The sequence below is a fragment of the Dasypus novemcinctus genome, chromosome 29 (assembly GCF_030445035.2).
Source record: "Dasypus novemcinctus isolate mDasNov1 chromosome 29, mDasNov1.1.hap2, whole genome shotgun sequence".
Taxonomy (NCBI): domain Eukaryota; kingdom Metazoa; phylum Chordata; class Mammalia; order Cingulata; family Dasypodidae; genus Dasypus; species Dasypus novemcinctus.
The window spans coordinates 19,578,350-19,594,266 of record NC_080701.1 but is presented as its reverse complement, the minus strand read 5'-3'; the positions used below and the strand labels follow the sequence as shown (position 1 = coordinate 19,594,266).

At 41.9% G+C, this 15,917-nt stretch overlaps 1 protein-coding gene across 1 annotated transcript in view; it reads right to left on the bottom strand.

The window, feature by feature from the left end:
• KCNU1 (potassium calcium-activated channel subfamily U member 1) overlaps positions 1-15,917 on the bottom strand; it is a 163,617-nt gene that overhangs the window by 16,750 nt on the left and 130,950 nt on the right. Inside the window, 5 exon segments of the mRNA XM_058289816.1 lie at positions 2,721-2,795; positions 4,969-5,052; positions 8,506-8,692; positions 10,096-10,320; positions 13,488-13,584. Of these exon segments, the coding sequence (XP_058145799.1) occupies positions 2,721-2,795; positions 4,969-5,052; positions 8,506-8,692; positions 10,096-10,320; positions 13,488-13,584 (668 nt within the window).

Here is a 15,917-nt window from a genome sequence, read left to right as displayed (position 1 = left end):
CTCAAAGCTGGGCTTCCCCAGCAGACTATTCTGATCACCACCCTTAAATAATTTATCTTCCAAACCAGGACACTTGGGAAGTAAAAGGAGCCCTATCCATAATTGCATGGAGATAACAGGCATAAACAGGGACATATGGTCACCCCAGACAGAGTATTTTTCATGGTACTATGCCCTAGATGACTTAGTATTTCCTGGGGTTTCTAGAGTCATCCGGGGCCCAGAATGAGTTAGAGGAGTGCCTCTCAAAATGTAATGCGTGTGTGAAATCACCAGGGGTCTTCTTACAGACTCCGTTTCACTAGGTCTGGGCTGGAGCCTGAGAGTCCACATTTCCAACAAGCTCCAGCTGCTGCTGCGGCTGAGCCACAGATCACGCTGAGTAGCAAAGGCTCAGAGAATAGCGCTATTTGAGGAGACCACAGCAGTGGCCAAACGAGCCGTTAGCATCAGCCTCAGCCTGCAACTTAGATCCCTGCGGGCAGCCTCTCAAGTGAATAAAATTGGCCATTGTGGGGAGTGGGAGAAGCGTCACTAACTGACTGCTTTGGTTCAAAGACCATGGTTACAAAGATTTCTGTAGGAAGACCTGCGCTAGAAGAGAGAGATGATGCCTTCCCCCAGAGCAAAGGGCAAATGCACTCGCTTCCCATTATAAAATGTTCTGGTCCCCTAATCTGTGGGTTCCTCTCCCATAAAACAACCTGGGTGCAGGTATCTCTTGGCCTACTTCACATCACCCCGAGGAACCTGTGGCTTGGGCAACCTGCGTGAAAATGACGGTTTTCTGTCTACTGCTATTGCTGTGATAATAAGCCTTTGCTTATTTGTCTAGGACCCAGTGGTCTTGTGTCTTCTGCCAGTGTGCACGCGTTTGGGACAGGTTAACTTGCTGGTTGGCAAGTAGGGTAAAATCTCAGTTCCTTGACAATACATGGCAGTCATGTTGCATGTCGAAACAAAGCTACTGGACATGCAGCTGGGAATACATTCCTTGCTAAGACTGGATGATTCCCTAAATTATTCCTTAGTAACTTTGGGGGAAGGGACATCCTCGTGGTATTTGTGAGTCATTTTCTTCGAAGAACAGCAATAGTTTTATAAAAGAAGAGCAAAGTATGCCTAATGCCGACACACTTCTCCAATGCACACCCCTGTACTGTACCCCTCAATCCACACACGTCCCACGAGCCTTTGTCCAAATCTTGCTGCGTCATCCCAAACCAGCACATTCAATTTTCCTAGTCATTTTCTCTCACGCCACCGTACTTCTGTACAAAAGGGCTGGCAGTCAGGCCTGCAGCTCCCATTTCAACATTACGCCTTCTAGCCAGCCGTAGAAGAAGAGCTGGAGGGAGCTAACAGGTGACTTGTTAGGCTAATTTGACAAGGGCTGCCGGGAGCCAGAAGGACTTTAGTCAAGGAAGACAGTAAGTCCCTGGAGAGTAACCAGATGTACTTGTGGGCCAGGGAGAAGCTGTCCGATCACCTCCCAACCACTCTCTCTCACAATCTTGTCCTAATTAACGGGCTTAGTGTAGATAGGCCTTGGAACTGGAGATGGTTCAAAAGGAGGGAAAAATAAAAATAAAAATCCAGCCAGCAGTTTCAAGGCGGTTACAAATGAGCTGTCACGTACTGGTCAGTGTCAAGGGATCTGAAGTCTTCAACGCTGGATTTGAGGAGCCTCTGCTCCAGGACCCAGAGTGACGAGACTGTCTTCCCACACGCTCAGCACTGTCACTCCGAGATCACAAGGTGGTGCCTCCTTGTCACCTAGTGAGTCCTCTCTAAGCTCCTGCTTTATTTCTAGGGCTAAGGGATGTGTTTATTTATTGGTATAAGTCCCACTCAGCTTAGAAACTCTAAATCAAAAAACGTCTCCTGAGCCTGTTGCATCAGGTCAAATCACACACGCAGGATCTGCTTTAGGGATTATCAAGGATTTCGTTCAATTTGTGTTAGGCACAGTGTCTCCCTCCACTTTGGTCTTTTCCCCCTTTTCTCATCCATTACTGTCTTTTTATCTAGATCCCAGAGTGTCAGGTATTGCCCCACCAATGCACCCCTAAAATGCACACAGACACCCTTCCCTGCTTTCTGCTCCCAGGACTCCTAGCTAGGAATGCTTCAGAAAACTCATTTTCCATAAGGCCTTGGTGAGAGATGACAGCGTGCTGCGTCATTTCTCCATGGAGTGTTTCCATTTTAGAAAAGCATCGCTCAGGGCCAGGACTAAGATGGGGCAAATGAGACAAATGGGACACAAAATTTAAGGATCCATGAGAGCCTTCTTAAATTTAGCCTCACTTACCTCACCCTAGTCCCAGTCTTGGAATCACTATAGGAAAGGAAGGCGCCTGATAGGAGAGATAAAAGGGTCCAGGGAGACCCTTTCTAACAGCCTTGAAATCCATGCCCTCCTCCATGAGATGCTGCCCCTGGAAAAGACTCAGCCCACTGTTGGTCTCCCCATCCTGGTAATTGGAAGAGTGGGGAGGGCAGAGGTTAGTCTTGTTTTCTGACACCCAGAAATGGGAGATGACTGGATGATGCCACCCATTGGGTAAAAGCCCAGTGTCCAGTCAAGCACTTAATGCTCTACGGGCCCTACCTGGTTCCTAAATCCTTTGACTGCGGATTCTAGAAAGAACCTTGGGACACCAATTATGCATCACAAAGATTTCTATATTGAGTTTTGCCCTTGAAACACAACTTACTCAGTTCGGTTAGTATGGGGATCCTTCGGTATTTTGATCTCTTGAAATTGCCATTTGAGTTCTGTGTAACCTCCTCTGTATGAACAGACAGCAAAAAAAAAAAAAAAAGAAAAAGAGAAAAAGAAGAAAAAGGATGACAAATGCAAATGAAATGGCTTGCAAAACTTAACAAGGATGTAAAAACACATCCTGTAACTTGGTGCTTTATCTTAGCCATGCCTAAATGCCTCTCATGCCTAAATCCCAAATACTTATTTTTGTTTAGGGGGAAAAATAAATATTTAGGCCTTGTCAGTGTTTCCTTTTGAGGAGTATGTGCTGTGGGTGTTTTCTACAAGGCACGTCCATGAATTACAAAAAAGGCAATGCTCTCGCAGGAGTTGCTTTTTGACCTTGTAACTTAATATATGGTAATTCTCCGTGGAGTGGTAGTGCCCAGGAATGGCTCAGCCAGGCGGTGCCTCAAATCATGCCAATTTGCTTGTAGAACATTTTAGGGAATTATAAATGAGTAAGTGGAGTTGCTCCGGGAGTGCTTTGGAGATACCGCCACTGGCTTCTGGCTCTAGGTGCTACTTTCCTCTTTGGACTCCTCTCTGCGCTGAGCCCCTGCTCATGTCTTCTTTCTTCTCTGCCTCCATCTCTCAGGTTGGAACCTGTCCCTACCCCCGATGCCTTAGGAGTCCTCAAAGCTGGTGATAGGTGACGGGATGTGACTTGGGCCCTTGACCACTGTGCTCAGTCTATAGACAAACTTTCCTCTTGGCTCAGTAGGTATGGCACTTCCATTACCTCCGTGAGAGTCCCCACTGGGACCAGCCTAAAACGCAGCTTTCTGAGCAGTGAACCAGGAAGAATTTCAAAAGGAAGTTTAACACCATAATTTTAAAGAAAAGGGAAGTGAGAGATGGAAAGTGAGGGTACTGTAAAAAAAAGAAAAGGAAAGGAAAAAGCAAGTATCGCAGGAATTAGGCTTTAAACCTATTGGTTACTTTCCTTGAACTTTTCTATGTAATAGGGGAAATTTGTGAAAGTTAAAATTCTACTTATAATTCTAAATCCTCTGCTGCCTTTGAAGAGGGGGGAATCTTTGGACAGTCCTTTGTTTCCTGAGCAGAAAAATCGGTAGGAGGAAGAGCAGGTGGCTTGTGGACAGAATGGAGATGAGCAATGTGGATAAAAGTGCCTGAGGGAGGTGGGCAGTATAATCACCAAGGTGAGAGGTGGAGAGAAGAGAAAGTCCAAAGAGGGTTTTTTTGGAGAGAATGCTATATGCTACAATATTTAATGCTTTCCCCATCTCCCCAAGAAATATTCATTAAAAAAGCCACTAAATCAAGAGTAGTGCTAAACATGTTTCTAATATTCACTGAAATTCTAGGTCATGCTTTAAGGTGGATGCAGGATTTAAAAAAAGAAAAGAAGTTCCATATGAAGAGCCCAACAGTTAGTTCACAGTCAGAATGAGCAGGGACCTTAGGAATTTAGGGAATTCCTCTAGTTTTAGAGGCTGAAATGAAAGCCCGGAGGGCTAATTCAAATTCACACAGCTAGTTAAGAGACAGTTTCCACCAAGGGCTGGAGATCACTTGTCCTAATTCACCAATAGGCCTAATTTGTGAATGGGCTCAGAATACCTTAAAATGTTTCTCCTAAAAAACAATCGCTGGGAATTCCATAATGCAAGAGGAACTGAGGAAATCGGGGTTCTCCTGTATTCCCAAAACTGCAAGAAACCTGCAAGTATTTCCAGCATACTGTTTCATACGGGGTTACATCCCACATGTTACAAACACAGAAGAATTTCAGGTAATGAAATTCTCACCTGGAAAATAAGCAAACCTTTAAGGGTAGTGATGGAGGTGACTTTAAATAGGATTCAAAGTGGGGGGCTTCTCTGACATAGGGAGGGAGGTTCTGAGTGATAAGTAAAACCCGCCCGGGTGAGATGAATGGGATAAGAGCCCTAAGAGAAGAGAATCTCATGAAACAGGATACAGGTGAAAATTCAAACTCCTTACTGTCCTGCAAGACCCCATGTGGTTTTTCTATAATCACCTTGAGTCAATATAGTGTTGAAATAGAGAGCTGACCTAATCTGCTAGATATCTGTGAAAGATCTTTCTGGTTGCCATGAGCAGTTGACACTGTAGGGACCTAAGAATGACAGAATTGTCACATCAGATTTGTGAATTAAGTCATTATATCCCCTTCGAAGATGAGAAACTGAGGCCCAGGCTTTACGTACCTTGACCCTGATCAAATAATGGATGGCATTTCACACTCGGATCAGTACCTTCACAGCCCTTTTCGGTGTGGATCTTCTGTAGGCCTATTAAAATACACATGTTCCATTTACCGGCATTCTCAGCAAATTAATTAGATCAGTTTCCTTCAAAGGGGAAATGTCTCACATTGGAAATCCTGCTTTGAACCCCACTTTCTGCTTCCAATTTCTTTCTAATAAAGGGCTTAGAATGATCTGAGTGTCAGAGGAAAATGTTCTACTGGTGTGCAGACACGTCGACATTGGCTGAAATGACTGCTTAGATATCTGTTTTTGACGCTGGCTGAAGGACAGCCACTGAATTTCTGCCTTAACTCCCGCTTGCCTTGTGGAGCAACGATTAATTTGAATATGTGTCAGACCCCAGCCTGGATATGTTTTACTAATGTCAATATTTTTGCTATCTAATCGTACACAGTGCTATACCTGAGCTCTTCCAGGCTGGCAGGGTGCTATTACAAAAGATTGCTTAATTGTAGATTACTACTGTACATTTGAATTTCAGTAGCATATTAAGTTGTCAGACTTAATTACCGTTAGATGTTTAGATTATGCCACAGATTATTTAGTTGAATACCTAGGTTTGCCAACCTGTTCTCCTTGTGATGTGACAGGGCAGTAATTAGAGCATTACTGTAAAATCTGAAATTTTCCATGGAGATGTCCGAGGGGCTTGGCTTTCACACTGATCCTTTGGTGAGTCCTCACTCTGCTGTGCCATGGCCCCAGAATATCCCTTGTGGAAACCTTCCATGGAATAGCCTCGATGGCCCTAGGCTGTCTTTAGATGTCAGCTCGTAATTAGTGCGAACACTGATCCCACGGGTGCCTCACCAGTGATTCTAGGGCAACGTTTCCCAACCTCAGTAACTATGGCCATTTTGGACCAGATCGTCTCCACAGCAGGTACCCTGTGCTGTCCTGCATTTTGCAAGAAATGTAGCAGCGGCCCTAGCCTCCCCCCACTGATGCCAGTAGCATAGCCCCAGCTGTGACAACCAAAAGTGTCCCCAGACATTGTCAAATGATCTCTGGTGGAAAAATTTGCTTCTGGTTGAGAACTAGTGTTGTAGGGGAAGAGAATGAAAAAGGTCCATTCGTTAGTTTTGTGCTCAGAGCAGCAGGTGTTGTTTTCTATAGCCTAGCAGAATTCCTTTATTTATATTTTCAATTCTTGGAGTAGGGTAGTCCCATTTTCACTGCTTACATACAGCACAAGAAGAATAACATGAAATGGAAAGAATGGTCAGGAGAACCAAACAGGCTTCTCTGAGAACTGGGAAATTATACAAACTCCAGGTGAATTCCTATGATGCCAGAGTAACTGGTGGAGTTTTTGAGGGATGTTCACACATCTCCCATAAATGTGCATAAAACATGGCTCCCTTTTGCTATCAGACCGGATGCGCAAACTTGACCTTCATCAAGTGACTCATTATTTCCTGTCTGGACCTGTATTTCCACATCACACAAATGGGTGTGATGGTATCCATATAAAGAATGGCAAAAGGCCTGCCCAATATATTTTGCACTAAACGTTTTCTTTATCTTCAGGGAAAGCACTGATTCAGCCTTCGTGACAATTAAAATACTCCCACATTGTCAGTTTCTCTTCCTCCTTTTCAATCCCCTTTCTCTCCCTCCTTTCCCTCCTTCTACCAAACCAATCAGTTGCTTGGGGTAACGTTCCAGGTCATAACAGAGTAGCCGGCACGTGATACAAAATCAACATTTTTTGTTGAATGAATGAATAAATAAATGAAAGAATGAAAATCACTAAACATATAGGAAATCAGAATTGGTATCACAGGCTTATACTTTCTAACTTATATAGAAGGTGAGATTTTTAAAAAAATTATTAGGAAGGACAACGCACCCAAATCATTAACTAGATGGCTTATGGTGTTGCCAGATTATCCCAGGCTTATATTGTGTAGGTATTTTATTGATGATGCTGTTTTCAAAGTGAATACATTGTCTTTTCTGCCCAATTACAGAGAGTGGCGTGTGTGCACACACACACATACCAATCTGTATAAATCTCTGGAATGTCCCTAATTGCTCTGCTAATGATTTATGAGGCAGAAAGCAGCACTGCTTGGACATTCTGACTTTGCTAAAGAGAGGTATGGCTCATACCTCCTCAGTAGGGTTTTTCATGGCACTCTGTATTTAAGAAGTGCTTTATTAGCACTATCTTGCAAACAGTCAACAACAAAAACAAAAACACTGAAAGGCTGGGTGCTGGGTTGAGGTTTGGTTGCTTAGATGGGATGTGTCAGGTAGCTGGCTCAGTCCACCTAGCAAAAATTAGATAGATTACCAGTTTATTCTTTTTTCCAAGAAACATATATTTTCTTTACCTAGCAACAGGAGTAGGAGGGAGTGCTTTTGCTTTCTCCACTTGACTCATGAGCATTTTTTAATGACAGCCCTAACCACAGAAAGCCTCTGAGGCAACTCCTTTGATGTCTGACCTCTCCAAGCTCAGTCTAAAGTGGAATAGTTGTGGTCAGCAGCTGCACGGCCTGAGGACCCAATACCTTATCTAGAGACAGAGGGTCAATTCCCAAAGGGAAATGGCCAGATCCAGGGGATTCCGGTCATGGTTTACTTATTTATATTTCTTCAACTGAAAATCAACTTTAGATGCAGAATATTCTTCAGTATTAGTACTTTCATATAAAGTTGAGTGGCTATCGTTCACTTTTTAAAAGTAGACTAATAAGTAAGCCTTTTCCCATTTGCTGGAAAGGAAAAGGTACATTTATCGTAGGCACATTTTGGGCTGCAGAGAAACGCCACTGGAGTCCAGCTAATCGGCTCATTTGCTTCCATTCAGTAGGTATTTATTAAGCATCTACTAAGTGATATCAATTGTTCTGGGCACAGAGAGAAATAACAAAGGGGAGAAAGACCTAATCTCTGTCATAAAGAAATTCCTGCTTCTCTTCCACCAGTTCTTTCCAATCTGAAGTGGAAATATGACATTTTTAGTCTCTAGAAATTAGAAGGAAACTAAGAGAGAATCTCCTCAAACTTCACATACTGAAAGCACTTTGAATATTAAAAGAGAATTATACTTCATTCTCTCAATCATGAAACTAAGAATAGTAACCTGAGCATCTATAAGACCCAATAGAATTGATGACTAATAAACTCTTATTGATTATAATAATTTCCCTTGTTTTGTTCATTGATATTGTTTAGTAACCACAATAACAATAGCACTTATAATTCTGTGATTTTCCCTAAAATAGGAAAACTATATTGTGTTTGTTCCATTTGAAGATGGATATTACATTTTATTTAACTTAGAATGCCAGAGGACTTAACTGTAAGCTACTCCTATTATTGAATTCTGAAAGCGAGACTGGATCGTAGAGACCCAAACTCTCTCTCCTCCTCCCCACAATTTAAGTGCTTCAGAGAAGAGTTGATTCTCCTCCCTTAGTCCATTCTCCCCAGAATCTTCCCCCCCAGGGCCACTGTTCTTACATGGCACTGAAAATGTCCGGGTGGGGGGGCTAACCCGCAGGGATCCGATGTTGAGCGTGGCCATGATGGTCTCCGTGTCCACCAGAGTCTGGCTGCTTGACGGCTTGGATGGGGAGGACAAAACCACACACATGGAGCATTCCTCTATGTTGATTGCATGGAGGTCTCCAGTGAAGAGTGCAGACCCCTGAGGAGAGGAAAGGGGGTGGTGGAGGGATGGCATCGTCAGATGGAGGGAGTTCATCACAGGGTGCATGGTGGTAGCTCTTTGTGGGTGATACGGTTTGACCCAAAACCTTTCCTGCCTTGACTTTAAAACTCAGTTTCCTGGGAGAGGGTGTAGCTCAGTGGTTGAGCGCCTGCTTCCCATGTACGAGGTAGCGGGGATTGATATCAGTTTCCTAATATCAGACACATCAGATATTATCAGGCGTTACTATCTTAGGGGGGATAAGTTCCACAGGCCCTTTCCTGAGAGTGAGTTTGGATAAGACAAAGGAGAGTGGGGAGAAAGGAGCCTAAGTCCATCTAGATGGCTCCAGTGAGAGAAGAGAAACAGCAACGGTAACTGTTGTGAGGAATAAGTTCAGGGAAAAGAGCTGATGTGGGTCTAAAAGCAAATTTTACATCCTCACAATTTTGCTAGCGGTTCACCTCACTTTCGCTCCCTGAATTAACTAACAACATGGCCATTGCTTCTTTCCTCTGGCAGAGAAATAGCATCTGATCTGGTCCTGTCTGCAGAAAGCTTAGAGTCTGATATGGTAATTCCCGACACTAGCAGGATCTCGTCGTTTCCTTGTCTTCCTTTCTATGGACAGAAGCAAAAGCAGGGGTTGGAAAGGCCCAGGGATCTTCATGGTGGCAAAAAAAAAAAAAAAAAAGCAAATAAAATTTGACTGCTTCTTGAGAAGGCCATTTTTGAAGTTTGAAAAATATTCCCTATATTTGCAGCATGATTTCAGGAGAAAGCAAATGCTGTGGTGCATTTCACAGCACACCTAATGGACATGGTGGCATATAGACCTGTGAAGGGTCAGGGAAACTATAATTACAAGTACACTACTACATATGCATGATGGATTCATTGTTCAAAAATGTAAAGCCAACTCCTCCTCTTCACATACAGTGAGGGACCACATGGTATTAGGTGAGCTATCGGAAGAGATGAGAAAGAGCACACATCTGACCATCGTTAGCTTAGATTTAGCCTCGAAGTCAGAATCAAACTCAGAAATACTGCAGAGAAACTCTTATTTGTATAAAGGTCATAAAACATGGTGATTTGAGAATAGACTTGGGAGCCACAATGTCTGGATTTAAGTCTTAGTTCTGCCACTTACTGGCTGTGTGATTGTGGGCAAGTTACTTTTTCTGTGTCTAAATTTTAACTTTTTAAATACCTACCCCATAGGATTAAATAGTTAAATAAGTCAATATATCGATATAAACACTTAGAATAGCTTCTGGTTCACGGCAAGCACTAAATAACAGCCAGCTATTTTGGTTATAGTTTTTAGTACCATCCTTACTAGTGCTATTTATGTTAATATCATTACAAACGTCCTCCATCTCTTATGCGACACTTACAGGCAGAACGTATATGTGCGGAAAATTCCGGAGAAATCGCCATTCTCTCTGCAGGTAATCCAGAGATCCAATGAACACAATGTCCTTGAGCTCCTTCAGGGTATAGTTGCTAGCTCTCAAGGGCATTACAAAATTCCGAAGCCCCATCAGGGTTGACTGGGCATCTCCAAAGATACACGCTACAACGTGATTCCGAAACTCATATTTTGTCTTGTCAGATCGTTTCTAAGCATAAGCATGCCAGAACAGGTCAGTTTCAGAAACAAGACTGAGTTGCTCAGAGAGGGTTCCCTCCCCTTATCCCAACTCTTCAAAGCACATCTGTAGCTATATCTTCATAAAGTTCATTTTTGTAAATCATTTATGAAAAATGAAACTTATACATAAGTGGGGGTGGTTATAATTTTTATCTCTTTTGTGGAGTTCCTTGTTTCACTTTTTAAAAAAAAAGTTCTATTAGCCTGGGGTGCATCAATTAAAATTCAGATCAGCAGCAATTCTCTGGGTCTGAAATCATTGGACTAAATGGGAGAAACTCTTATTTTCATTACATGCCTTTAGTCTTACATGTGTACCGAAAGATACAGTGAAAAATTTAGACAGTCCTAATTCCAATAAGCACAAGTCTTCCAGTGAGCCCTGAATATCACAAGTTGAAAATATTTTGCAGTTTTCAGTGGGCTTTCATATATTACTTTGAACCATAGGAAATTGCCATTTTTTTGTGGGTTACGATGGACTGAATATTGGCAATTTCATATGGTTCACACTGACACATTGAACTTCATCGATAGACTCTTTCCAGAATCAAGGAGCCTCATCATGCAAAGTGTCTAAAAGAAATTTCAAGATTATAAAAATTTCATATGATTCCCCAACATTTGATTATGTCTCATACTGGCTATTATTTGTATTGCCATTTGTAAACATTTCCCCTACACTTTAAGTTGAAAACAAAATAATATACATGACATATATTTAGATTAGTTTTCTCCTATTCTCATGGAGACTCATAAAAGCAATGGAAACAAAAAAGCAATATTCCTGTAGAAAACATATTCTAAGCCTATGTCTGATTTCTTTCAGGGAATAGGCCCACATTTCATCTTATGATACTGGGGTATAATAGAAAGATCCCTGGACTTGGCATAGGAAGATTTGATTTTATATTCTCGTTCCAAAAATTGTCAGGCATATGACTTTGAACAAATTATTTACCACCTCTCTGACCCTCAATTTCTTTAGGTTTAAAGTGATTTTTTAAAGATGTAACTGAAATGAATTTTGTGGTGGAGATGAAGTAATATTTGGAAAGTGCAGTTGTTCAATAGCTATTAATAACTATTAACAATATTTGAATCTTATCAAACTTCCTAGACTTTCCAAAGGGACCTAGAAGTTGATGGAGAAGAGGGAAAAATGAAATGAAAAGTATTTCATGTATGATTGTGTTCTCCATTCCCAGTACAAAAAGGCTCAGGGCATTTCAAATGGACATTTCATTCTGTCTTATGTCAGTGTTTGTTTATGTCTAGGAAACATGGGGTTGATGAAATCTAGTAGAACAGATAGTAACATCTGCCTTCTAAACAATTAGTTTGTCAAATTAGCATACACTGGGAAATACTCTCCTTCCCAGGGAGATCTCCCGGTGAGGGGAGATAAAGCTACTTGTCTAGCAAGCCTTCCCAGGAAGTGATTTGAATCTTAACCACATCTATTAAATAATTGTCTCTAGCTAATCGGATTAGTTTTAACTTGAATAATGAAGCCTCTAAAGGTATTTAATGTAACATGCCTGAAGTCCAACAATTGCTCTGCTGAGTAGAACTAAACAATTAGAAACAAGATACATGGTATAGTCCATTAATGGGTACAGCTAGAGAGGCAATTTCTCTAAGAAATTGTGGCACAAAACACTCTCCCAATTGAAAAAGATGGTGGTTGGGGGGGGGGGTGCAGGAGAAGGACGCATGCTTTATTCAAAGTAACAAAGCCAAGTACGAAGGCGCTCCAGATTTTTCAGTCTGGACTTTTCTCCCGCCAGTTTGAAAGCACGTAGAATTTTTAAAACTAGAAGGCCTTCTGAAGACTCAGTTGGTGTTTTGAACTATATTTCATATCAAGGATCACAAGAGAAATAGCTCTCATAGCAGCCTATCTGCGGGTATGATAAATACTGTCTAATAAAACGTCTGCTATTTCTCTTCCCTGGTCTCTTGGATGCCTCAATCTGTAAACACCTTCCCAAGCTTTCCAAAGATTTGCTTCCCACTGACAACATGTTTGGCTTCCTGCTCAGCGGATGTTTATTTTACTTAGTTTAGAACAAGACATATTTGCTAAAATGGTGAGTTTTATCCACCCTAATAGTCTTTCAGTTGCTATGACAGCTCTGACAATTTTGTGCTTTTGATCGAATGATTGATCCTGCTTTTAAAATTTTGGAATATATCCTGTCAGGACCCTGGCACTGAGCCACAAGGATATTGTTAGTTTGTGTGTGTGTGTGTGTGTGTGTGTTTACCGGAAAGAGTGAACTTAGCTACTTTTCGGAAGCAAGAAAATATATATATATAATCATCAATTAGTCATAGATGGAAAAACTATATAGGGTATGGACAACATACAAGCAATCATTTTTACTAAGTTTAACAGCTCCTGTTGGCAAAGTAAACCACTAAGATTATACTTGAGTTTCTACCTCTGGAAAATGAGAATAGATGGGGATCTAGAAAGCCGGTGTCAGAGCCTGGATTAAGATAAAAGACTTTTTACATATTAGTTGCAGGCACTTCAGGAAGCTGAGTTAGTCAGTCCTTGGGAAGAGAAGACAGAGACAGCACAGAGAGCTCTACCTACAAGGATTCGTCCAGCTTGCCTGGGGCGAGCATCTATGAGCCACATTCTTGGCTAACGGGTAAAATTCAAGTACAACCTGCTTTAACAAAAAACCACTCCGGAAAAAATCCACACTTTGAAACCAATAAGTTAGGGTAATACTTATTTACTTTAAAAAGGAAAGACTGCAAAATTCTTATAAATAGTAGGTGTCCCTGGTGCATTTAAATTAATTAGATTTACCAGCAAAACAGCAAAGTTTCAGGAGGACATTATTTTGAATAACTGAGTCAGCTAAACTGTTAATAGAGGAAAGAAGTAGCTGAAGCACCTAATTGTTTTAACCTCAACCTATAACTTACAGAGTCCTTGTCAAATGTCACATCTGTTAACCTGCTTATCATTCATATGGCAAGTGAGGTATGTGTTTTCCCTTCAAAATTCACAATTTACAGAAGAGAGAGGACATGTGCTCATAACTCGGGGGGAAGGACATCATTTACCCTAAGATACGCTTCCCTGTATTTGAGATTTGGTGCAAGATCACTTACCAGAGTCACCTTTTCCAAAGAGATTGCTTTGCACCAGTGATACATGCCGCTGCTATCCAGTTGCTCAGTTTCTTGTTCCTTGTCGTATAGGAAAGCCCTAAACAGGGAGAATGGTGAGTTAGTCTGAGCACACTTGGGGTGCCAGTGTGACAAGGTGTGCAATTCATTAGAGCCTTGGGCCCAAAGTGGAGGATAACAATAGGAGAAAAGCTTCAAGTCTGTGGGAGTCCAGAGCAAATGTTCACGTCTGAGGTTTGGGCACCAAGAGCTGAATGTTCACCCAACATCACCGCTGAAGACATCTAAAACACTTCAGGCAAAATCCACATCAGTCTCTCTCTTTATCTTAGATTAGATACCTCTTGAGGGTAGTTCCGTGTGCTCTTACATTCGCTACCAGCATGGGGCCACTATTGCTCGGGAGAAATCATGAAGGGTGTGTTGGGCACCTGTATACAGAATTTAAAAGGCTGTGAGAAGTTGAGTCATAGGAGACATGGCCCTCCTTGGACTTTTCTCCTCACCTCTTCTTTCCATCTCTTTGGGTATGCAGCCCTGGTGAAACATCCACACCTGTTAAATATATTTTTGCATTCTTTACAGCTTCCATCCTGGCATTTGACTACACTTTGCTCTAGTCTCATTCTAAGTCCTGGCAAAGCCCTCCATTTGATCACCCCACACTGCAGCTAGGCACAATGCTTGCTATGCAATATATTTAATTACTGAAAGGATTAGACAATCTTTAGAAATATCCCACTCGTCTCCTAAGTAATGCATATTTGCTAGTTGGAGAATAGACGAACTCCTTCTAGAATTACAGAAAGTTTAGGATTGAAGATGACCTGTGCTTCTCAGGAGAATAGAGGCTAAGGCTGCAAAGACAACCTCAAAATCCTGGTAGTTTAGCTCAACACATGTTCTTTCTCACCAACCCTATATATCTTACACTGAGGACTGGTGACTCTGCTCCACAGAAGCACTCATAGCCTTAGGCTGACAGGGGTGCAACCACTTTATGGCCACAACCCCTGGACCATGCATCCCCTTCAGTCACCAAGGTGGAGAGCAGAAAGAGACAGGAGGCTCAAGCCCAGCCTTCCAACTGCCTTGGCCCAGAGGGGCATACGTCATTTCTGCTCACACTTCATTGGCTAGAACTAGTCCCATGGCTCCTGCTCATTGTTTTGTTTTTATTTTTATCCTGCTAATTTTAAGCGGCTGGTGAATATGGAAAGCAATTGAAATATTTGATAAGCATTTTCGTGTCAGGCTTTAAAGATCATCTCCCGCATTTGATAGAAAAAGGCCAAAGAACTAACAAACTGTGAAGATGACGCTTGAATATAATCTGAAGCTAAGGTTGCTAGAGCTCACAATGCCGTCTTCCTTTCCTTCCTGAGCACAGGGGCAGTTAGGTGGTGCCACATCAGTAGTTCTGTTCCATGAGATGTGAGAAGCGGTGGTCACGGTACTGGAAAGTTCCTGTGTGATTCTTTAGGCTCTCTCTTCGCTTGCTACTGAGAGGTTGGCCTGGGTACATGAGTGGCTACAGTAGAGCAACCTTACCTCCAAGAGCTATGTTGGACATGTAACATGAACAAGTAATAAACTCTGTTGTGTTAGGCCAGAGATTTCAAAATTGTTACCGCAGCATAAGCCCATTCTGCCCTGACTAACACAAACATCATTTCCAAGAAACATGTTCCATGGAATATTAGTAACTGGAGGAGTCCTGAGGAAATGTTTTTTGTAGTCAACTAAATGATGTTTGAGAACAATGGCCCTTCTTTGTGATTCACACAGCACTTTAGCAAATACAAAGTTCTAAAAGGTCTAGCAATAAAGAAATTCTTTAAAATGGTTTAATACAATTATTTCTTAGACTTGTTTGAGCACAAAACTTTCACTACTTATTGATTTGTTTACTTAAAAATATCAGCAGCAATTCCTTGAAGCTCCTTTTGGCACATGCTGTGCTGTGACACCTCGGGTTTGGCCCTGATAATTGTTGCTTATGACAGCACTCTCTTGTGAGATTTTACCATATATCCTGGGGGAAATACAAACCTATGGCTCTCTTGTGCTGATGGATTAGGGTTTTTTTTCCCCAATGACTTAACAGAGCTTGTTGGTTAGCACCTGGCTGAAGGACTCAGATCCAAAATAATGACAAGCAATTTTGCTCTCCTCAACCAGGTTTGCTTCTAAAATGCTGTCCTATGTCATGATTTATCAAGAAAAGGAACTTACTCCTATTTAGATTGAAGTGTCAGCACTAGATGAATGCATAGAGTGAAAACTTAGAGAAACTGGGGTGGCAGAGGTGGGGCCACCAGAGGAGGAGTTGGAAAAAATAGAGTAATTGTGCAGAGATTGGCCAAGGCTTTGGGCATTCCTTTATTCCCCTGCCACATAGGACCTACCAGA